Source organism: Psammomys obesus, unplaced genomic scaffold (assembly GCF_907164565.1).
Source record: "Psammomys obesus unplaced genomic scaffold, mPsaObe1.curated_primary_1811, whole genome shotgun sequence".
Lineage (NCBI taxonomy): Eukaryota > Metazoa > Chordata > Mammalia > Rodentia > Muridae > Psammomys > Psammomys obesus.
In genome coordinates this window covers 10,955,865-10,979,830 of record NW_026596152.1, presented here as the reverse complement: position 1 = coordinate 10,979,830, position 23,966 = coordinate 10,955,865, and the positions used below count along the sequence as shown (strand labels likewise).

General features: G+C 50.7%; 4 protein-coding genes across 4 annotated transcripts; 3 read left to right on the top strand and 1 right to left on the bottom strand.

Moving 5' to 3' along the window:
- Positions 1 to 3,106: 3,106 nt before the first annotated feature.
- LOC129666918 (histone H2B type 3-B) lies at positions 3,107 to 3,601 on the bottom strand. Its single transcript, XM_055594289.1, has one exon. It carries the CDS (start codon positions 3,564 to 3,566, stop codon positions 3,186 to 3,188), a length of 381 nt encoding a protein of 126 aa, XP_055450264.1. The 5' UTR covers positions 3,567 to 3,601; the 3' UTR covers positions 3,107 to 3,185.
- A 221-nt stretch (positions 3,602 to 3,822) lies between these two features.
- LOC129666916 (histone H2A type 3) lies at positions 3,823 to 5,146 on the top strand. The gene has a single exon (XM_055594287.1). The coding sequence runs from the start codon at positions 3,883 to 3,885 to the stop codon at positions 4,273 to 4,275; it is 393 nt and encodes a 130-aa protein (XP_055450262.1). The 5' UTR covers positions 3,823 to 3,882; the 3' UTR covers positions 4,276 to 5,146.
- Positions 5,147 to 9,425: 4,279 nt separating this feature from the next.
- H3-4 (H3.4 histone, cluster member) lies at positions 9,426 to 13,742 on the top strand. Its single transcript, XM_055594428.1, has 2 exons — positions 9,426 to 9,465; positions 12,265 to 13,742. Exon 2 carries the CDS (start codon positions 12,789 to 12,791, stop codon positions 13,197 to 13,199), a length of 411 nt encoding a protein of 136 aa, XP_055450403.1. The 5' UTR covers positions 9,426 to 9,465; positions 12,265 to 12,788; the 3' UTR covers positions 13,200 to 13,742.
- Positions 13,743 to 16,600: 2,858 nt separating this feature from the next.
- Trim17 (tripartite motif containing 17) lies at positions 16,601 to 23,321 on the top strand. The gene is made up of 6 exons (XM_055594401.1): positions 16,601 to 17,029; positions 18,404 to 18,499; positions 20,407 to 20,637; positions 22,009 to 22,031; positions 22,125 to 22,228; positions 22,603 to 23,321. The coding sequence occupies exons 1-6, from the start codon at positions 16,601 to 16,603 to the stop codon at positions 23,154 to 23,156; spliced, it is 1,437 nt and encodes a 478-aa protein (XP_055450376.1). The 3' UTR covers positions 23,157 to 23,321.
- The last annotated feature ends 645 nt before the right edge of the window (positions 23,322 to 23,966 follow it).

Genomic DNA, 23,966 nt, shown 5'->3' with positions numbered 1-23,966 from the left:
GATTGCATGTTGGTTTCACCGGTGGACAATGGTGGTCTTCCTCACACACCTCCAGTGACCGTCACTCATTTGTCAACATTTAACCTCAGTGCTGGCTCATCCAGGAGAGGCCAGCCTTTCTATTGGTAATGTCTTCTTAAAGAGACAGCCTTTTCCCTCGCTCAAAATACCTGGTTGGTTCCCTAATAATTAGCGAATTTGTCTTGAACATCTAGTCGAGACTGGGGAATAGCAGTCTGAGCATTGTTTCAGACTGTAGGCCTGCAAACCCCTCGTCTTCCCCTCCAGCCTTACTAGCGTCAAGTTTTTCAGATCCAGAGAACTCGTCATTTGCATTTTCCTAATTCTTGTCATTATAGATTCTCATATATTTATTGTGCTCTACCTACACTCTCCAATTTCATATGTAACTGGAGACGCTGATTTTATATACAGTTGCTCTCAGTTTTCTAGATTATAAAATCTCAACAGCAGAGACAACTTTCTACATTCTTTGTCTCCTCCTTAATATTTACATTCTACAAGAAGACAAATCTTCCCCCATTCCAAGCTCAGGCTGCCCAAATAACACACCTGGGCAGCTTATTCTGAACTTCCAGGTTCTGTGAGGAGGAAAAAAAATGGAAAAAAAAAATTAAGCCATTGCATTATCTGCAATTATAAATGTGCTGTTATAGAATTATACTTGGAGATTGTGTGCTAGGTTTGATCACTGTTTTTTTTTTTTCATTTGTTTTGTTTTTTATTTTGTTGTTTTTTTTATTTTTTTTTTATTTTTTGGTACTAAACAATATTTAGGCTCATCTTTCCTCTGGAGACAAAGGTTCCATTTTATTAAAACCATGTCCTGCACTGGGCCTTGAAAACGCAACTGCAAATACTCGCTTAAAACTGGATGCTTGGGGCTGTTGAGATGGCTCAGGGGTTAAGAATACTAATTGCGCTTACAGAGGACCCGGGTTCAATTCCCACCACCTACATGATAGCTTACATTCATCAGTGATACCAGTTCCAACGGATCTGAATCCCTTTTATGACACCCCTCTCCTGACTTCTGCACAAACGTGGTACACATGAATGCAGGAAAATATTCATAGCTAAAGTCTAAAAAATGGATAGTTGAGCTGGGCAGTGGGAGGCACCATGCCTTTAATCCCAGCACTCAAGAGGCAGACGCAAGCACATCTCTGAGTTCGAGGCCAGCCTGGTCTACAGAGTGAGTTCCAGGACAGCCAAAAATGATCAAAAAACAAAAAACACAAAAAAGGATACTTTACTTGAGGGGCTGGCCATGCAGCTCTGTAGTAGGAAAAGCATCAGAGGCCTTGGCCATCACTGGGCATCAACTCACAGAGGATCACATTCAGCCTTTATAATGTGTCAGTCCATGGTGTTTTGTTTGGTGACAGGGTCTCATTATGTAGCTCTGGAACCTGATAGGCAGAACACACTGGCCTTGGGTGCACAAGATCTCCCTGTCTCCACTTCTCCCAACTGCTGCCATTACAGGTCTGTGTGTGTGTGTGTGTGTGTGTGTGTGTGTGTGTGTGTGTGTGTGTGTAGAGAAAAACGGACAGAATCTGTTGACAGGTCTTGCTTTTGATGACTGATTATGGTTTATGTTTTCAATTATAACTAAGGAGGAAATGTATTGGATAAGGCAGGTATGACAAGGTTTCCATTGCTCATTTCTCTCTCTCTCTCTCTCTTTTTTCAAGACACCAAGTGAAAGTAATGCTCTGTACCACACACTTGAATGCCCGTGCCCATGCTGTATCTGAAATAAGCTATCCAAGCAGGGGGTAGGAAGAGGCCTGAGACGCATCCGGGTGACGGAGAACCTTGGCGAACATGCTTAGAGGTCTAGGGTTCAGTCAAGCCAAGCCCTCCTCCCATCAAACCTCAGTGAGAGACTCAGGTTCACCAGCTACCAAAATGCAATGGTTCGTGTCTTAAACGATTGTCTACTGTCCTGGTGTCCGTTTGTTTGTTTGTTTGTTTAAAAAAAAACAAAACAACAACAAAACACCAAGATAACTTGACTGGCATGTTACATTTTAATAGACAATTCTGAAGAGCAGCAATTGGTAAAATGGTAATTGGTAAAATGGAATATACATACAATTGCTGTTGACAGAATTTGAGGCAGAGGGAAAAGAAGAGACAAATTCTCAGAGAAAAGGATCTGAAATACCTGTTCTAGAATTACTTCGACCTGACTCTGGTGTTAGACTCATGTTCCAATAGGTATTTTAAAGACTGGTTTAAAGCAAAACAAAACAAAACAAAACAAAAGCCATTTGCTTCTTTGCAGTTACTTGAATCTATGATTTAAAAAAAATACTTCAGAGGCTAACTTTAAAACACACACGAAGTTGTCAAAAATCCTTTTATGTGGACCCAGCTGGAAAGAGGGAGGTGGCACAGCTCCCAGGGAAGACATTTCCTGGCCTGAACTGCCCGTTAGCATCAGTCCAGATGAGAAGGGCTCCCTTTGACTGCTTGGGATTTTTTTTTTCTTTTTCTTTTTTTTTTTTTTTAAGATATTATTTCTTGCTGGAGATGTTGACAGGGCTCTCAATATTTCTCACAAATAACTATTAGTAATCCTTCCCATCAATTAATGCCAAACCAAGGGGAACGTTTTGCCCACAGGTAAGATTTCCTTTCCTGCCCAAACGTTCCAGATCAAAACGGCATTCTCCAAATAAATGCTGAATGTGGGTGGGGGGGGGGGGGGGGGGGGGGGGGGGGGGGCCTCTCTCTCTAGCGCTTCGGGGGGGGGAGCGGATGGCGGCTCGGGCTCTCCCAGCTCGGCACACGAGCCCTGCGGGGCGGGCGGCCGCGCCTCCCTCCGCGCTGCACCCCCACGGTTCCAGGGTTCCGCTGGCGCAGGACGCGCAGGGCTGACAACGCCAGGATGGCCATCTTCAGGGGGTCCAGACGCCTCTCCATTCCGAGAGGATGGGACAGGCTGCAAAGGCAGACACCCAGGACCCCACTGCCTCGCCCACCCCTGGGGCCCCTCGCCTGCCCGTTCTCTCCGCCCTCGGGAGGAGCAGAGCAGCCACGTCCCCGCGATCCCCACCCCGCACCGGCGACCCACACTGTGTTCAGGACTCTTTCAACGACTGGATGGGTGGCTCTGAAAAGAGCCTTTGGGTTGGGGGCGCCCGCGCCGCGCCTCACTTGGAGCTGGTGTACTTGGTGACGGCCTTGGTGCCCTCGGACACGGCGTGCTTGGCCAGCTCGCCGGGCAGCAGCAGGCGCACGGCCGTCTGCACCTCGCGGGACGTGATGGTCGAGCGCTTGTTGTAGTGCGCCAGGCGGGAGGCCTCGCTGGCGATGCGCTCGAAGATGTCGTTGACGAACGAGTTCATGATGCCCATGGCCTTGGACGAGATGCCCGTGTCCGGGTGCACCTGCTTCAGCACCTTGTACACGTAGATGGAGTAGCTCTCCTTGCGGCCCCGTTTGCGTTTCTTGCCGTCTTTCTTCTGCGCCTTGGTGACGGCCTTCTTGGAGCCCTTTTTGGGAGCTGGAGCCGACTTGGACGGATCAGGCATAGCGGCTGGCTGTTCTTGGGAAACGCGCGCGCCCGCCGTACCAAGTCTATTTGTACGCCTCGTATTCAAATGAAGGCTCAGACACCACTCGCTTTTGATTGAGCGAAGTTTCGCATTACGTCATCCCGGGGTAGGGAATATGCAAATCAGGAGTTGCCAGCTTCTCTTTCTGATTGGCTCCTTTGGCCGTCCAATAGAAAGGCGCAGTCTAGCCTCCCTTCTGATCATATATAAGAGCTTGCTGGCGCTCGCGGGCCCGTTACCCCCGGCTTGTTTTTCGGCTCGTGTGGTTCTTTTTTTCCAGCGGCGTTTCAAGATGTCGGGTCGTGGCAAGCAGGGCGGCAAAGCTCGCGCCAAAGCCAAGTCCCGGTCTTCCCGCGCCGGCCTGCAGTTCCCCGTGGGCCGCGTGCACCGGCTGCTGCGCAAGGGCAATTACTCGGAGCGGGTGGGCGCCGGCGCCCCGGTGTACCTGGCGGCCGTGCTGGAGTACCTGACGGCCGAGATCCTGGAGCTGGCGGGCAACGCGGCGCGCGACAACAAGAAGACGCGCATCATCCCGCGCCACCTGCAGCTGGCCATCCGCAACGACGAGGAGCTCAACAAGCTGCTGGGCCGCGTGACCATCGCGCAGGGCGGCGTCCTGCCCAACATCCAGGCCGTGCTGCTGCCCAAGAAGACCGAGAGCCACCACAAGGCCAAGGGCAAGTGAGGCCCTGCCGGTCGCTAGTGCGGCTTGACGGACACCAAAGGCTCTTTTCAGAGCCACCCACCACCTCGGAGAGAGAGCTGTACACACTTGAGCCTGTCGCCGGGGCGTTTGTCCCCACCCATCCTCTTGCAGGCGCCCGGTTGCGGTCCAGGTTCGTGCTTGGACCTTAAGGGCGAATACTTGGTTCTGTAGGAATTAGCGTAAGGTTCCGGAGAGCTGAGATGCTCCCGAGTTCCACGTTCCGATTTCCAGAGGCGTCTTGAGGAGGGACGTGGGTACTTACCTCTACGCGTCTGTGAACGTTCCGTCGAAAGGCGATTAGTGAGAGGGCAACTTGGAAGTTGGCTGGTTCTCGTGTCGGGGTGGGGGAGCGGCCTGCGCCGCCGCAGCCTGCTCAGTGGCAGGATTACAGATGAGCATGGTGGTCCGGCAGGCATTGGGAATCGGTTAATCTGATCCATCTAAGTCGCTTAACCTTGGGGAACAAAATCTTGTCGAGTTTCGACAAAACTAGGTTTGAGGGTGCTGCAGTGCCCTCTGTAATAAAGTTTAAAGGGAATCTGCATCTCGCCGAGTAAGATGTGTGTTTTTTTAGACAGATGGTGACTTTACAGGCGGTATGGAAAATGGCTGGAGTTCCAACAGCAGCGTGCATGCAAGTTAATCACCAAGTGGGCAAGGAGTCGAAGGAGATTAATCCTTTAAAATCCCACAGAATCGGGACTCTGTCCCCGCTTTCGTATTAATTGCTATTCGCCTTTAAAAATGTTAATACAGACTAGCAAGACAATTATATAATGTTTATTATATAATTTACACACACACACATATATATATAACCTACCAAAACTGGGTCTCTTCAAGCCTGGGCTCCCCAGACACTGTAACTAACTATAAAACTGTTAATAAAATGCCATTTGCCTAAGAATAAACAATTTTCTTAACACAATAGTTTAAAACACACACACACACTGCATATAGACCATCTGCAAATGGATGGTTTCAGTAAAAGAAAGGCTGAGGGTTGGACCTCCGGAGAGCTTTATGTTTTTAGCTAGATTCTGTGGTTTTAGCTTTAGTGTGTGTGTATTCAGAGGTCATTGTAGTTGCTTACACTCTGAGTAGCAGTTAAACTTTTTAGGAGTTGAGTAATGCTACCATTTGCCGGTGTTCCGGAGGCACTGAAGAGAGGCGTACTGTGATGGTTTCTCATCTCTTACCTCTAAGGCTGCTGTCAGAGGCACAACCACCACCCAAACAGGAATCTTTACCTTCCCACGATGTAAAATGTAATATAAAGCTACAGCTTGCCAGTTGCCCAGGAATACGTGGCCAGTAGATAGAGAGCACAGATTCCTAGGACAGCTCTGCTCTTAAGATCCGGTCATCTGGATTACCATTCCCAGAAATGGAAAGTACCAATAGCAGCTACCTTGAAAAGAGGATGTTCCCTGGATTCAAGTACTCCTCGGCCCACGCCTAGGTATACACCCAATAAAATAAGAATATGCATCCCACAAAAGCTACATAGATGCAGAACAGCAGCATTCATAAAATCTAAAAGATGGCGATAACCCAAATATTCATCCGCTGATGACTAGATTCAGAAACTGGTCTCATGGTGGATTATTAGTCATTGAAGGGAAGGAAGCCCTGATTGATGGTACAATATATGTGAGCCTCCATGTCCAGAACAGGCAAATCAGAGACAATAGGAAAGAGGGGGGAGAGTAGGTTCGGAACTTCCTTTTGTGGTCATGGAACACGGCACAGGTGATGGTCAGCACAAGAAATGGGCTAAATGTTTCTCAACTGCTCGCATGAAAATGGTTCACCACATCTTGTGAATTTCCCCAACATTTTTAGGATCCTCGGTGACTGCACTAAGAGGACAGAGAGCGGCTGGAGAGATGACTCAGGGAGGGGCTGTCTGTGCAAGCACGAAGACCGGGATTTGATTCCCAGAACCCACGTAATACAGGGCCAGGTTAGCGCTTGACTGTGATTTCCGTGTTTCTATGGAAGGTAGGAGAATCTCTCGAAGCTCACAGGCTGTGCTGTGGCACAGACAGCAACTATCGGGACCCAGGCTCAGGGTGGACCCGAGATTGTCCTCAGACCTTCACACATGCACGCCTGCGCTCATCCACACATTCATACACGCGCATGTATGCAGTGCACGCACATATGGGGGCGGGGCCAGAAAGAAGTCGGAGATGCATCCCAGTGCTTTCTAGAGTAACACTGGCCCATCTCGGGTAAAAGGGGGGGAAACTCTGGTACCGCAGCTGCCATCATCAGAGATGTGGAAAGGCAGGTGTGGACTTGAGCCTCATACTGCAGCAACTCTGAACAGGCCTTGGCAGTTAGCCTTGCCAGGACCTGTGTGGAGGCTCGGAGGGTTTCCCCTGGCCCTCTCTGAACACATGCCTACATGAGAATTAGTCCAACCACTCTCCATGTGTCCCTGTGCAGCACTGTTCACTGAAGACGAGAGAAGGTTCCAGAAGAATGCTGCTCAAGCCAACCTTGGGGAGATCGCCAGTTGTTTGCAGTGTGTGGGGGCGCTCCGCCTGGCTCTGCAGCACTCTGCTCAAATTTTAGGTGGGCTCTTCCCTCCAGCCCCTGCTTCCCACATTTGGTCTCTACTCTGTGGGCCACTTCGTGCCAGCTCACCCACATGTCCAATAATCGCCCACCTCAAAAAATTAAAAATAGACCTCGTGTATGATCCGGCTCTCCCACTTCTGGGCGTCTTTCCAGAGGAAATGAAATGTGGAAGAGACATATGTACTGACATGCTCATGGTGGCACTGTTGACAGCTAAGGGAGGAGACAAATGTCTATGCAGGAGCAAATGGAGCTCTAAGATGTGATATACACACAAATAAATACTACATAGGCTTAATTTTTCTGTCATCATGGGATGAACCTAGAGGACATTACAGTGCTCTTTGCCATCTGCAGGGGATCGGTTCCAGGACACACACACACACACACACACACACACACGCAGGTACCAAAACCTATGGGATCCTTATATACAAAGCCATAGTATCTGCCTATAACCTACAAATGTCTTCAGAGTACTTTAAATTAGCCATCATGACTCCTAGTACATATTCGACATAAGTGTAGGGTAAATAGTTGTACCAGGTTGATCAAGAATCATTACCATAAAGCTCTTTGCATGTTCAAGTAGGGAGGGCTCAGGAGAGGGAACCTGGACAATCAGCAGGGGCCGGCTGGAAAGTCATCAAAGCTTCTCTAGTAGGGTGATGGGGTAGTTCAAGGACCTCAGAGGCTGCAGTTTTCCATGCTGTCTCTCAAGCCATCCCCTGGGGTTCATAAGTGCCAGGCCAGTTGGCCTCGGGCTGTGTAGGCAGCTCGTTTCCTGTGTCGTGAGGAGCAGCAAAGCTGTGTCTAGGAGGCAGGGATCTCAGGCCTCCTTGCTGCACAACACAGGTCTGACTGCTGCCCATGGCGGCCCCTTCTGTTCTTGGGATGTCACCCAAACCACGGCTTCTACAAATCCAACCTCTTCCCCAAGCTGCATGTTTCCAGCACCTACTGGATACTCCCACCTGCTAAAGGCAGCCCGTCCTCACTGGCATCAAGGTTACATGAAGATTTCCTTCCCCTCTAAACAGATCCAACACACACAGATGATTCAACTCAAAAACAAAACATACCTGTTTTTAAGTATTTTTGAATTGCTATGACAAAAGATACACACACACACACATACACACACACACACACACACATAGAGGTAGGATAATTGGATCCATTAAAATGCAATCTACAGGATGGGGAGCAGTATTTTCAATAATTGATCAGAGATTAATAGCCAAAATTGCAAAGCTCTACAGCTCAATAGCAAACAACTCAAATTTTAAATAAGCAAAAAGACCCAAATGGGTCTTTGATCTTTGACATTGGTACAGCCACTGACCAATCACACCACACAGTGAGGAATCGCCTCACTCCTGTTAGGATGCTGTCAAGGGAAAAAACAAAAAACAACAACAAAACAGTCATGCCTCCTCTCCCAGTATTCTCTGCGTTTCTGCTCCTGTCCCACTTTCCAATTCCCCACATAACCTTATGGCCCTTTATAGCGCCCTACTTCTGCCTAGGGGATGAACTGCAACGTTGCGGCCAGCTCACCACCCCACAGTTTACTATCCTCGACTTGCTGACACCGGCATCGAAGAGGGCAGAGGGGCACATTTGTGTTTGTGATCGCTTCCACGTGCTGAGTGCGCCCGCTGTACACAGTGCTAAATACGCCTTTGGTAAGTTAATTTAACACAGGGTTTCGTCCCTGTCTAGTCGGTGATGCAGAGAGGGGACGACACTGACCTCCCACAGAAGGCAGATCGGAGCTGAGAGGGCAACACTGCCCGACCGCTGAGCTCCCCGCCCCATCCCTAACACCACGACCTAAACCCACGGCGTCGGTGCGGCTCGGGTTCCGACTGGGAGAGATTAGACAGGAAAGGGAAACTACAGGCTCTAGAGAGAAAAAGCTCCCTCCCAGATTCCGAGACACCGCCTTGCAGCTGCATGCTCGGCGCGGTCTCGCTGGAATGGAAAAACAGATGTAAGATGCAGGCAGTGGCGCCCGGAGGTGCAGCGCCCAGCTCGGGAACCGCCGCGGTGACGGCTCCGGGAGGTCTAGGGTGCCGGAGCGGAGGAGTATGCGCGCCGGGGCGCAGGGAAGGTCTGCGGTGGCTTCTGACGGGCGCCTGGGCCTCGGGGGCTGGCGAAGCGACGCGCTTTGGCTCCGGGACCGTGCGTGCTCAACGGCGGTTTCCCATTGGTCAGTCCGGAAGCTCTGGCTGATCCCATTGGCCGCCTGAGATAGGCCTGGCCCGGAAGGCTTATCTCCCGGGCGCGCTCGGGATTTCCGACCCCGTCTCTCGGCTGGCACTGGAGAGTGGTTCCCGGGCGCCACCAACGGACGACCCACGCCCTCCCGTGCGGACAGCGCCTCCGCGCGGCCGCGCCCTGGACACCGGCTCCCGCTGCCCCGCCTCGGCCTGCACCCGAGTCTGTGTTTAAACTGCCCATACGTGTTCTAGAGACCAAACTCCGTGATCGTCAGTGCGTTCCTGTTTAACCGAGTTCGTAAGAACGCAGCACAGGGTGGTTTCTGTCATGGCCTCGGCTCACGATTGAAATTATGTGGGTTACCTTTTTCATCCTCTGCCGGGGTCTAAGAAACCATTAATTACTAATATTGTTCGAACCCAGATTGTGGCCCGTGGGAGATGAGTGCAGGCCATGTCATCTTTGGAAGTCTTTGCTTCAAAAAGCGCTTTTTTTTTTTTCTTCAGATCTAAAAGTGTTTTATTTGTTTGATAAAGGGTCTTTGCAATGTAGCCTACGGTAGCCTCAAAATCCTTATCCTTCTGACGAAGTCCCTGCTTGCTGCGGTTATAAAGCATGGACCACCATGCCCTGCTATCGCTAGGCCTTTGAGTAATTTCTTTCTTTCCTTTTTATTAGCGTATGTTAACTGTGCTTAGCAATGGGTTTCATTTTGATAATTTCGTATTTGTACATAATATTCTTCGTATCTAGATACACAGCAGCTCTTTCCTTTTTCCTATTTCCTCTGGTGAGAGTCATTAAGAAAGGGCTTAAAGTATAGGTTCCCACTCTACATATGAAGGTAACTAGAAGCCGCTGTCTATGGTCCCCACCAGACACCAAACCTGTCTGCCTGTGCCTTGACTTTGCCATTCCCAGCCCTCAGAATTTCGAGAAGTGAGTCTCCTGTGTTATAAATTACCCAGTCTATCTAATTTAGTAACTGTGACATATGTGTAATTAAAATTTACTCTATTTTGTTTTGGGCCCTAGAACTGGTTTATAAGTACCAGAGCCTTAAAAAAAAAATCTAAGCTCATATATACATCTTTGCAAAAAATGGTCAGTATCAACATTTCCCTGAATTCTGTGAAAACTCAAGTATAAAGGTTTCTCAATGGTAAAATCAGTTATCCCACTAAACTCCATGTGAATTCAGTTTTCTCACATCAGATCCCAACATGTTAATGAAGTATGTTGGTTTCTCATCGCCTTTGGCTATTAGTCATAGCTTTCCCCTCTGCCACTGACAACTGGGTGCAGACTTTGAGACATGAGCCCATGGTGTAGAGAAATCTGGCATCTGGCAGGATTAAAGAGCGTATCTAAATGAGGGTCAGGTCAACTGTCTAAGGCAGCTATAGCATGCTCATCTAGTCAGAGCACAAATACGAACCAGCCACTACTTCCTGAGGCCACAATGAAAACAGGGTATTCAAAGGAAAGTGAGATCCTTCAAACTTAAGAAGCTTTGTAATCATGATATTTGGCAATCTGGTGGTTTGAACGAAAAAGGTTCCCATGGGGGCTCATAGGGAATAACATTATTTGAAAGAATTAGGACATTTGGCCTTGTTGAAAGAAGTGTGTCACTGGGGTGGACTTTGATGTTTCACATGCTCAAGCCAGGCCCAGGGTCTTTATCTCTTCCTGCTGCCTGCCAAGCCAGTTCCCTTTTAAGCACCATATCTGTGTGCCACCACGCTTCCCGACATGACAACAATGGACCTCTGAAACTGTAAGCCAGCCCCAATTAAATGTTTTTCTTTTAATAAGAGTTGCCTGCAGTAGAAACCTTAATTAAGACAGAGATTAAAAATAGGAAGATTCTCGGGGCTGGAGCTGGCTCATCAGTTAAGAGCACTTCCTGTTGTAGAGAATCCAGGTTTAGTTCCTACACCACATCAGGTGACTCACAAACTACCATAACTCCAGTTCCAGGAGTTCTGATGCCCTCTGGCCTCTGCCAGCACCTACACACAAATGGTGCACTTAAACCCACACAAGCACACACACACACACACCACATACAAATCCATACATCTTTAAAAAGTAATGAAGCTTCTCTAACATTATTAAAATTATTTCTGCTGATGCTAGACAGTTGTAAGTCGTACACTGAATGAATAAGAATTAGTCATTTATCATTATGACAAAAAAAAAAAAAAAGTAGCTCACAAACAAAAACCCCAGTATCACATTCCCCAAATAAGGATTTCAGATGCTACCAGAGACTTTGATAAGTGAACTATGTGGGCAAGGATGACTTTGGATTCTTGATTCAGCTAACTTTACCAGCCAAGTTGGGTGTTACAGGAACGTGTCAACGTTCCCAGCTTTCCAGTGATCGTTTTGAATGAAAGCTGGGGGTTGTGTGTGGACCAGCTAGAAAATAAGAAATCCCCCGGATCTTGAAAGTTGTCCTGTTTCCGGTTCTGGAAAATTGTGGGGCAAGGGGAAGGCCTGTTCTAGGAGGCTGTCACGGTTAACGTTCCATCGCTGTGAGAAGATACTGTGACCAAGAAAGCATTTAGTTGGGCGCTAGCTTACCGTTTCAGAGGGTGAGTCCCTGATCAACATGACAAGAAGGCGGGCAGGCGGGCAGCCGGCAGGGTGCTGCTTCCTTTCAGATATTCAGATGTGCAGGCAGGAGGCAGAGAGAGCGGAATTCAGCTCCCCGCAGGCTTTCAAAACCTCAAAACCCAACCCCAGGGTCACACCTCCTCTAACAAAGCCACACCTCCTAATCCTTTCTAAAACAGACACAACGAGGGGCAAAGCATTCAAAGACAGGAGCCTATGGGGGAGAGGGGAGGAATCTCATGTAAACCACCACAGGCTCTTTAAGGAAGAGGGATGTTGATCCAAAGTTGGGGCAGGGGTACAAAACAAAACGAAAAGGCCACATCTGTTGAGCTTGACCAGAGAGAACCAGTTCGGCTAATAATTTCTGATACAGCAAAGTTGGGAATTTGTCACGGTCCAATTTTTTTTTTTAACGATTTTTTTTAATTTTAAAAAATTTGTGTTTTTGTTTTTGTTTTTTTTTCTGTGTATGTATGTTTCGCCTGCATGTATGCTTGGTGCCACTTGCATGCCTGGTGCCAACAGAAGGCGGCGTCCGATGCCCTCAGACGAGTCACAGACGGAAATGAAGAATCCCGTGGGTGCTGGTGCAACTGGAAGAGCAGCCATTTCGCTTAACGGCTTCGCCACCTCCAGCCCTCGCCCTGCTTCTACCCGCCCCCCCTTAAACCATGGAGATTTTTCTGGTATCCCAGAACTTAGGAAAACTGTGCCTTGCATGCGGAGAGGCTCTAGAAGGTTCTTTGTGACTTGGCAGTTGAGGCAAGGTTATAACAACAAAAGGCTCTGCGAAAAAATGACTTTCAAGTTTTCCTAAAATCCCTTCCACCCTCCTATGGAGCCTCAGCTGACGGCTTTGGAGGCCACGCGGCTCAGAGAGAATATAAGGGGCAGGCTGTAAAGTAGAGCCCCAAATGGACCAATCAGAGCGCAGCATCCCATAATGGCACCTGGTGGGCAGCCAATAAGAATGCAGCCGGCTCTATAAAAGCGGTGACAACGCTCCACGCTCTGTCACTCGAGGACAGCGAAGACAGAAGTTCGGAACGATGGCTCGTACCAAGCAGACAGCGCGGAAGTCAACAGGCGGCAAGGCGCCGCGGAAGCAGCTCGCCACGAAGGTGGCGCGCAAGAGTGCGCCGGCCACGGGGGGCGTGAAGAAGCCGCACCGCTACCATCCGGGCACCGTGGCGCTGCGCGAGATCCGGCGCTACCAGAAGTCGACCGAGCTGCTGATCCGCAAGCTGCCCTTCCAGCGCCTGGTGCGCGAGATCGCGCAGGACTTCAAGACGGACCTGCGCTTCCAGAGCTCCGCGGTGATGGCGCTGCAGGAGGCCTGCGAGTCCTACCTCGTGGGCCTCTTCGAGGACACCAACCTGTGCGCCATCCACGCCAAGCGCGTCACCATCATGCCGAAGGACGTCCAGCTGGCTCGTCGCATCCGCGGAGAGCGCGCTTAGGGGGCGCCGGCTCCTGATCTCGCTCCCTCCGCTCACCAACCCAAAGGCTCTTTTCAGAGCCACCCACCGAGTCTGAAAAAGCAGTTGTGACCTATGGGTCCCTCGGTCTCCCGTGCGGAGACCGGAAGAAGGCGTCTGGGAAGCCGAGGGCCTGCGGGGACGGGCCTGGCGGTGGACACTTGCTGTTCGGCCCTCAGTTCCACAGCGTTCTAACCTGCCTTCGCTCGGCCTGGACCTTCGCGACAAAGTTGGCAGTGGTGCTGGTACCTGGCCTTGCCGAGGGAAGGCGGGAGCCCAGCTTCCATGAGCAGCGAATCCACTGCCACCACTCCGGCGTGTTTGCTCGCTGTGCTGGCTGGATACGACCTCCGTCATACTGCGGCTGCCGGCCGAGGAAGCCGTGTCTCTCTGCCTTGTATCTTAAGGCACACTTGCCTGCAGTTAAGACTGGCTCTTACGGTGCGTCGGAAGTTGGCCTTCTAGAGCAGAGAGTAGTTCAGTGTTTTATTAAAGTCTACTTCCTGTTAGCTTTGCCCATCTGTGAGGGCGGATAATGTGTTCATTTGGTGCTGATAACTATTTGTTTGGTATTTTAAACTACTTTTAAGTTTCTGTGGTTCCTTCTTTCCAAACGGAAGTAAACTTGGGATGGAAAGGAAGTGCAAAGGCCATGAAGAGGGGAGACCTTAGAACCAGGTATCCAATGCTACTCGCCAAGAGTCTGCTGGCTTCCTGCTGCCTGCTATACACATTTGCCGGGGAAGATACTGCCCAGGACACACTCCAGCGCAGCCTGCTCTGGGAGAGGCAGCGATCTACACCCGTGGCCACCATCTCCAGAAAGCCAGGCTGTCTAGCTATGAGGATGGCATCTTGGCATTAGTTACCCTTCTAGGGATCTGATTCCTGCCTCTTCCCCCTTTAACCCCATACCCCAAGCCTCATCTTTAGCTATCCAGTCAGTCTTTTGGGACTGAGACTCCAGGCATGCTGGGCCAGTGTCTCAAAGCCACCTGAGAACTTATTGGTGGTGACCAGCTGGAGAAGCTGAGGCAGGAGACTGGCTGGAATTTTAGTACAGCCTGTGCTACACAAGCTCTCACAAACAAAACCCTGCAGATGATGGCAGAAAACTTCCCTGCTTTCCACTGTCACAGCTGCTTCCTTCCTGCCTGGTCTAGGTGCTGACAAACCAAGAGAGCTAGGGCTGCCAACTCCAGGCCCAGGCCCCTGTCTTTAACCACTCAGCCCCAACTTATTGTGTGTGTGTGGGGGGGGGGGTCAGTGTAGCACTGGCTGTCCTGGAACTCGCTTTGTAGACCAGACTCACTAGTCCCCTTCCTGGCATATGTGTACAGCAGGCAGTGGGAAGCCAACAGAGATACGCCTGCTGGCTTTAAGCAGCCTGGCTTTCAGTCCCCATTTTCCTGGCCTCCATCCCTGTAAACCCCACCAAACTCTCCCTGAAGTCCCCACCTGGGCCACAAAAGCCCGCCTCTGTCCCCTCCCACCCCTCTCAGTCCCACCAAAAACAGCGAGCCCCACTCCTCATCTCTTTCCCATATCCATTGCCACACCCGTGACCACCAAAGCCCCATTTCTGTCCCCGCCCCCTCGTTGCTGGCCCCACCCCTCACCAGCGATGCTCCGCCCCCACCCTTTGATGTAGCGACCTCAGCCCCGCCCCGCTGCGTGAGTTGACGCCACAAAGCCCTTCTGCCCCAGACCCTGGCCTCTCCCAGTGCTGTGGCACAAACTCAGCCTTTCCTCAACGCGGGGCACCTAGCCCTGGGCACCTGGCGCAGTGCAAGGCTCCTTCCTTGTGAGTACTCGGAGAACTTCTGTATCCTCTGGGCTGACACTTAGGGGCCCCTCCTGTCCTAGGGCGCCATGACCTCCTGTCTTAGCCAGCCATCCTGCCCCCAGCAAAAGTCACACCTCGAATCATAGGCTTCGATCATGAACCACTGTGGGCCTCCTAGATGAGCCCTCATGGACAAAAGACCTTAAGTGACCCCGAGCTCTGTCTCTAGGGAAGCCAGGTCCCCTGCTTTGGCCCTGATTCTGACCCTGCTGTACCCCTTAGGACTTTTGAGGTTGGTTCCGGAGGAGCTAATGCCCTGTGCTCTGCTCACAGAAAGTTCGGATGAAATTAACGTGGCAGCTGCTCCAAAATATCAGAAGATGACTTGGCGTTAAGAATTGAGAAGGGGGGACAGGAGGGGAGCACTGAGTCAGCCACATTTCCTGAACTCTCAATAAGGACCTTAGAGAGCAGAATGGGGGACAGTTCAGGGTCTCCACAGCCTGGGGCAGCAGGACTCTAGGGGTGCCCTGTGCATTGAGCATGTGTTTACGTGTGTGTGTGTGTGTGTGTGTGCATATGTACATGCTTGCTTGTGCACATGTATGTTATATGTGCCTGCAGATGAGGCTGTGTTCACATGCCTGTGCTTGTACGATGTGTGACTGTGCTTGCACGTGTTTTCTGTGTGGATGTGTTCATGTGCAGTTACAAAGGTGTTTACCTGTGTGTAAGCTTGTATGTACACGTGTCTGCATGTGTCTTACCTGTAGCCCCTGTGTTTGTGTGTGCAAGTGTTTGTGCATCCATGCATCTGCATGGAGCCCCTGTGTTTGCTTTGTGTTGTGTCTTCTCTGCACTGCCTCAACTGAAAGGATCTCCATTCCTTTGTAAGCTTCTTTGGTTTACCAGTGATCTGTTAAAGACATTGTTCTGACTCTTGACTCGATTGCAGCCTTTTGGGGGTGGGCGTGTGGCCCTAGAGCAGAGGCAGGACTTGGACTGGCTTTCAGTCCCCAGCTTCTAAACTGCCCCCATTCCATTTTCCTGTCCTCCATCCCTGTAAACCCCACCATACTCTCGCTGAAGTCCCCACCTGGGCCACAAAAGCCCGCCTCTGTCCCCTCCCACCCCTCTCAGTCCCACCAAAAACAGCGAGCCCCACTCCTCATCTCTTTCCCCTATCCATTGCCACACTCCTGACCAGCAAAGGCCCATTTCTGTCCCCGCCCCCTCATTGCTGGCCCCACCCTCACAGCGATGCCCCGTCCCCACCCTTTGATGTAGCGACCTCAGCCCCTCTCTTGATCGCAAATAGCTCAGGAGCCCCAGACGGCCCACGGAGGAGCTTGTAGCTAAGCTGACCTAGACACCGAGTCTAGGCTTGGCAGTGGAGCTTCAGGGGGCTGGCTAGCATTTGGTCATGGTGTCTTTATAGCCCACTTTTGGCACCAGCTCTTCTCATCTGTGAAGGATCAAGAGGAGGCATGAATGCCGCGCAGGGTCTCCAGAGAGTTGGCCAGGGCACCAGCTCTGCGATCCTGCCTGCCTTTGGGGTTACAGTGGAAACCTTCCCCTTGTTTTTCCCCCAGGAGCCATGGATGCTATGGAACTTGCCAGAAGGTTGCAAGAGGAGGCCACATGTTCCATCTGTCTCGACTACTTCACTGATCCTGTGATGACTGCCTGTGGCCACAACTTCTGCAGAGAATGCATCCAGATGAGCTGGGATAAGGGGAAGGCCAAGAAAGGGAAGAGGAAGCAGAAGGGCTCCTTCCCTTGCCCCGAGTGCAGGGAGATGTCCCCTCAGAGGAACCTGAGGCCCAACCGCCTGCTCACAAAGGTGGCTGAGATGGCCCGCCAGCACCCCGGGCTACAGAAGCAAGACCTGTGTCAACTCCACCAAGAGCCCCTCAAGCTGTTCTGCCAGGATGACCAGAGCCCCATTTGTGTGGTCTGCAGGGAGGCCCAGGAGCACCGGACGCACAGGGTGTTGCCTGTGGATGAGGCTGCGAAGGAGTATAAGGTGACTACAGGGCCCGGGGCTGCATGTCCAAGAGGAACCTTGCTGGGCAAGGGGAAGTATGACCAGGGGCTCCTGATCCCTCGATAGGGAGGAGCAGCAGAGTTCTGTCAGGTCGGCCTCTCCTCAAGGTGTGAGAAATGTGGACCTTCACTTTACTGGTGCTAACTAGTGTGTGTGTGTTACATATGTAAATATATGTACATATATACATATGTATAAATATATATGGAGGTGGGGGGGCACACACCCTGGAGACAGCCTCAATAGGAATGTGGAGGTTGGAGGCCAAGGAACAGCACGCCCCTCAGAACAAAATAGGTGTGTGACAGGGTCTGCATGTTCCCAAGGGTGGTCTACAGCAGCCATGTTTCTACAGCCGCCACGCTTATTAATGAGTGAGTCAACCAAGCACACGGCAAGCAAAAGTAAAAACAAATAGTAGCAGATAAAAGTGGTAGATAGGTGGCAAAAATGTCATCAAATGAGTTGACGATGTCCAGCAGAGACAGTTGAGAGAGGAGCCTGATCAAGAGAAACAAGGCAACATCGTCAAGTCAAGGACTTAAAAATGCTAGCAGAATTGCCTGGGGAAGTTGAGGCAGTCAGCCAAAGTTTTTGTTTGTTTGTTTTCTTTTGGGTTTTTTTTTGTTTCTTTAAATGGAGCTTTCTCTCCATGGATGTGCTTCCCACGACTGAACTTCAGGCTTCTGTTTTTCCACTAGATACATTTTTATATCACAGGATAAACAACAGTGACCTCTGCTGGAAGCAGCTTGTCTTCTAGTTCCCAATAACACTTTATTTTTATTTTTTTAATCTTGGGCTATTTTGCTGTTTGGTTGTCTCTCCTACCTGTCACGGAGTTAGGGGACCAGCCCATCCTAGGACAAGGGCCTTTCCAAAACATGTTGACACAAATATGCCGGCGTAAGTCATATTTGTGACGGCGGGGGGGGGGGGGGGCAGTGCTTCCAAAGCCAGGTTCTCCCATGAGTTCAAGCAGCAAAGACAATTTACCATACAGGGTACATTCCAGTGGTCTAACCTCCAAAACCCAGGTCAAGAGAGGCTTTCCTGATCATCACGGCCTCTAGCTTAGGGCTCCTAGTCTGGCTTAGACACCGGAGCAGGAAAGCTGGACCCTTCTGCTATCGATTTATATGGGATCATTTGTTTACGTGTGTTGTATAATGGACTCTCCACCACTGAAGCAGATTTGGTTTGTTTGTTTGGGCCAGGGGTGGGGACCATCTTGTTCCCTGAACTCTCCCGTAAGGGCATCTCTGTGATCAGTGCACCCTCAGAGACCACAGGCAGTCCAGACACGGGCAGAGGGGGGATCTGCTGACCTGAGGCCTGTGTTTGTGTGTCCAGCTGAAGTTGGAGGAGGACATAACGTATCTTCGGGGGGAGATGATGAAGACAGAGACACTTCGTGTCAAGGAGGAACAGAGCTTAACTGAGTGGCAGGTGGGTGCGCAGCGGCCGCCGTTCCACCCTGTGTGCCCGTTCCCATCCTCACCTGTGGCAGGAAGCACCTTTCAGGGCGTCCGGTATCTGCTTGGCAGGAGGAAAAGGGTTCCTGTGCCCTGCAGTTTGCTGGCAGACCTGGGAATTAAGGTTACACAAGACAGGTAAACAGGATTTTAAAAGATGATTTTAATTGATGGTGAGGATGGGCCTCAGATGAAAAGTGAGCCTCAGTGGAGCCTGCTGGAATATATGAAGTTTGTCAGAGGACGAACAACCCCTTTGAAAAACTTCTGTCTGTAGATGGGTTTCCATAAATTACTCAGGTTAGCCTTGAGAGATGGCTCAGTGGCTAGGAGCACTGGCTGTTCTTCCAAATGGACCCGGGTTCAATTCCCAGCACCGACATCACAGCTGTTTGTACCGCCAGTTCCAAGGGATCTGACACCTTCACACTGATGTTCATAAAATAAGATTAAATTATATAAAAAGTGAAATAGTTATGACTACAGGTGAGCACTGCTACTGCACGTGGCTAGTTCAGACCTTTTCTTTTTAAAAATTATCTTCATTTTATGTGTATTGGTATTTGCCAGCATGCATATATACAATGTATATGCAATGCCCAACAAGGCCAGAAGAGGACATTAGATCCCCGGGAACTGGAGTTAAAGATAGGTGTGAGCCACTATATGGGTGCCTGGGAATCAAACCCTGGTCCTCTGGAAGTGCCCTTAACTGCTAAGCCGTCTCTCCAGGCCCCTTTTAAGAATTTTTAAAAATTTAGTTCAGATCTTAAATAGCTCTATTTCTTTGTTCTAGAATCAGGAAATGCTTCCATAAAATAAATGTAGGCCGTATCTTTGATTTTGGATACTGAGAAGGGCTGCAGATTGGTCCTTTCATGTCATAGTCCTTGTAAAGTGGGATCAGGAGGACAATATGAAAATGGCTAGTTAACGGCTGGTCATCTTACAGTACTTGTTGGGCCAGGATTGACTTCCTCCTGTTCACTGGAAATGGCTTCTGGGGTGGGGGAGGGGTTGGGCTTGGTGCATGTGTGTGTCCCCAGAACTCAAGGAGGCAAAAGCAAGATCTCCGTTAGTTCGTGGACTACACAGAGTGTCCCACGGCACCTCAGGCTACATAGGAAGAGCCTGTCTCAGAAGAAAAGGAAGACAAACAAGTACGGAACACACACACACACAAACAAGAGACAGACACAAAGAGAGACAGAGACACAAATGTTCGAGTGAAAGGGAAGGAGGAAGGAAGGCAGGAAGTTTAGCTGTTATCTCTGAAACTCTGATTTCTTATGAGTTTTGATCAACAGCTTTAGAGACATGGGTAACTCCATTCTGAGTTTTAATCTCATTGTTAGGAGACCCTGTCCTTTTTATGAGTGTCCACAATTGCTTGTGGCAACCCTGAGGAAATCCACCCTTTTGGGGTACATCTCATAGCACTGGTGGTCCCCACTCTGTAGGTGCTATTTTTTAAACTTTATTTGGGGCTCCTTAATCTTCTACCTCTCTTCCAACCCCCCAACCCTAGGTAGGAGAGAAAGGAGGTTAGACATGCTAGGGGATGTAGATCTCTTTAGACTCGGTTCCTTGAGGGCAATTCCAATCTTCGTAGTCGAGATATCCAGCAGTCCAGCTAACCAGCAGCAGCCTTCTTCCTTCTCTCTGTGCTCTGGTATTTATACCCTCTCTGAGTCCTCAGAGTTAAGCTTATCTCCAGCTGGCAAAGACCATGCCCCTCTCTGAGCCACAGGAGGCTGTAATCGGCTGTGGACAATCTAAAAGCAGCTCCATATTCCACACTCAGGATTAAACAAAAACCTGATTACATAACTTTTTTTTTTTTTTAAGAAACCCAAACTTCCACTACACCACTCCCCACAGGAGAGAGTGAAAGAGCGGAGAGAGCGTATCTTGGAGGAGTTCCAGAAGGTGGTCCTGTTCCTGGTGGAGGAGGAGCGCAGAGTCCTCCAGGTCCTGAAGGAGGAGGAAGAGTGCACCTTAGGGAGGCTGCAGGACAGCAAGACCTGCCTGGATCGCCAAAGCCGCTCCCTGGACCTGCTCCTGATGCAGCTGGAGGAGCGGAGCCAGCAGGAGCCCCTCCAGATGCTGCAGGTGAGCCCAGAGGGTTCCGAGGCATTTTTCCCTGCACTGCCACAAACGGGGTGGGGGGGGGGGGGGGGGGGGGGGGGGCGGGCGCACCATGCTGTCGTTGCTATGGTGAAGGCTCATAACAAAAGGCCCGCCAGCACCTGCCAGAGTAAATGAGGGCAAGCTGACTTTTTCACCACCCCTTATTTATTTCCCTTCCCCTGTGGCCTAATCACCTCTTAAGGGCCCCACACTGTGACTGCTCAACACTGTAACACTAGCAGTTAAATTCCAACCCAGTTTTGCTGGGAACACACTACATCCAGACAAAGCAGAGGACTATTGGGAAGCACCATGAACTCCTGTAGTCTTCCAGGCCAGGATGGTAATGGTGCTTGAGAAAGTCTGTAGATTCTGGGTTTCCAGACAAGCTCCAGGGACCACAGGCTGTCATCCCCCAAGCCCTCTCCACTGAACTCCCTGCCCTCACTTCTTTGCCCCATTGTCCCATGCACCCCAACTGGATCTGCAGCTGCTGGGGTCCAAAGAGGGAAACTCGGGACCCCTGCTCTCTCCTTATCCACAGCTTAACTTCCTGAGTGGCTTCACTTATGCTCAGCCTGAAAATAGTGAAGGGGAAAAAAAATCCAGATGTAAACAATCCATGCGTTCTAAACCGTAGCTGTTCTGAGGTGTGTGGTAAAAATCCACACCAGGGTGTGAATCACCCCTTTCTTCAATACATCCATGCTGTGCATTATTGCCAATACCTGCCTTAGCTATCAAAGCTACCGTGAGAAAATCTGTGGGTGTACAAGTAACACCACAGGAGCGGCCCCTGTAGGTGAAGCTCAAGAGAGTCCTGTGCTGAGGCTGCTTAGATGGACACACAAAGCTACCACAGTTCTCTGTTAGGGGAGCTCCTGCTCTACGGCGTTAGCATTTTCTGGGCCAGACTCAGACTACACTGTAACGTGTACACATCCGCACACAAAAGCATGGTGTCTGCAAGGACTTTGGATCCATGGCTTACTTGCCTCAGAGGGAGAAAGTACCAAATAAGGAGCTTGGGGGTGTGGCTCAGTGGTAGAGAGCTTGCTTAGCAGGGCCCTTACCTTCTGTCTCTACTCCTGAAAAGGTAAGTGCCCAGCAGGCTTCCCATGGCTTGTCTCCTCATCAACGCCTCCCAGACCCCAGGTTTGTGATCATGGACTGAGGAAATGCTTAGGGTCTGCCAAGTGGCAGTGAAAGGGAAGATTCCAGGGAGTGTACACAGCTGTTATCTGGGGAGGGAATGCCCAGCAGAGGACCTGTCCCAAAGTAGTGGACAACAGATACTGGCATTGATACTGGCAAGCAGGACCAGCTCTGAGCTCTCCTCCCTGTTGTTCGCAGGATGTGAAGAACATCTTGATCAGGTACTCTGTCACCCTCAATAGAGGATACTGGTGGAGGTGGGTGAGGGAAGGCCACATGGAGCCAGAGAAGACATGAATCTGTGTTCCCTGGAGGAAGGAGAACCTCAGCATGCAGTACCCAGAGGTGTCCCTCCCCGTGGCTATCAGGACCATATGCAGAGTTCCAGGACAGATAGAGGTACTCAAAAGTTTCCAAGGTAAGTGGAGACCTGGGTCTCAACCATGACCTCAGTTCTCTGGGCACTGCTCTGCCTTACCCAGCCACCACACAGGACCAGGGCTACCAACGGGAAATTAGTGTCTTAAACTGTACTTATTGTCTTTCCAAGTCTGATGAATTAAGTTGGCCCCATTTAGCCCTAGTGACTCACCATCATTGTCCATACGGATTTGGAGTATGGCACCCTGAGGTAATCTCAGCTGGGACTAGAGGGGGTAGGCTTTGGGGTGAATATGGAAAATGAGCCATTTGGCCACCATGTCCCACCCCGCCCATCTTGAGGGTTCTGGCCCTTCCACCTTTGACCTTGAATGACCCCAACTTTTCTCTGTCCACGTGGACCCTCTGCAGAAGATGTGGTGCCGGACCCCAGCTCGGCATACCCTTATCTCCTCCTGTACGAGAGCCGCCAGAGGCGGTACCTGAGCCCACCGCTAGAGAGCAGCCCGCCGTACAACAAGGAACGGTTCCTGGCCTACCCCTGCGCGGTGGGGCAGAAGAGCTTTTCCTCTGGAAGGCATTACTGGGAAGTGGGCATGAATCTCACCGGGGATGCACTCTGGGCCTTGGGCGTGTGCAGGGACAACGTGAGCCGGAAGGACAAGGTGCCCAAGTGCCCGGAAAATGGTTTCTGGGTAGTGCAGCTGTCCAAGGGGAAGAAGCACTTGCCGCTGTTACCCCACACCACCACTCCAGTCACGCTGGTCGAACCTCCCAGCCACATGGGCATCTTCCTGGACTTCCAGGCTGGGGAGGTGTCCTTCTACAGTGTGAATGATGGCTCCCACTTGCACAGCTTCTCCCAGGCTTCCTTCCCTGGGCCACTGCTGCCGTTTTTCTGCCTGGGGTCTCCAAAGTCGGGTCAAATGGTTATCTCCACAGTGACCATGTGGGTGAAAGGATAGAGGCTTGGGGCCGGGCACAGACTCTGAACGTGCCCTGGTTCCCCGGAAGGCAGGGTGCTTCACCACCGTGGCTACCTACCCAGGCTTCTTCTGGGGGCGCTAAGATTCAATTACCTGTGCTGGCAGGACAACCAACCGAAATTCAACCACGATTAAAATGCTCAAATGTGAACCGACCACTGATAAGATGCTAGCTAAATGGGGGAACTTTGGAAAGAGTCCCGACATTTCCGAGTGGATTAATTTCTAAATATATACCTGCTCATTGGGCAAGTTGGTCTTCTGTTTTGTTAGCTTTATCCCGCCCCAAGGCGTGTTAGGGGGCCCACCCACTCTGGCCCTCTTAAAATAATTAAGGCTCCCCTTACTCCCCAATCCTGTTACAAGTCATGAGCACCCCAGGAGTCAGGTGAGGCGGTGCACTGGCATGGCGCGTTTCTGCGGTGGTTTCCAGTGTGAGCCTTGTGGGCCCGCGGCGTGATGCCGCATCTCCTTCCCCATCCCGAATCACTCAGGTCTATCCAAGACACGAGGGTGACCCTGGAGGCGTTGAGCGAAACACTCCAGGGGTGTTGTGGGTCCAAGGTGAAAGCGCACAAGGAAACTGACAACTCCCTGCCCACCGCGCTCGGGTGCTTCCATGTCCTCGGGGTCGTCCTGCTCATCACTACATCCCTTTTGGAACCCGCGGCAGAGACCTATCCCCGCGAAAACGCGCTCTCATGCGCTAGAATTCGGTCCCACCCCCGGGCCGTGTGACAAGCAGCGACCAATCCAAGACAAAAGCGGCTTGTTCCAAAATAAATAATA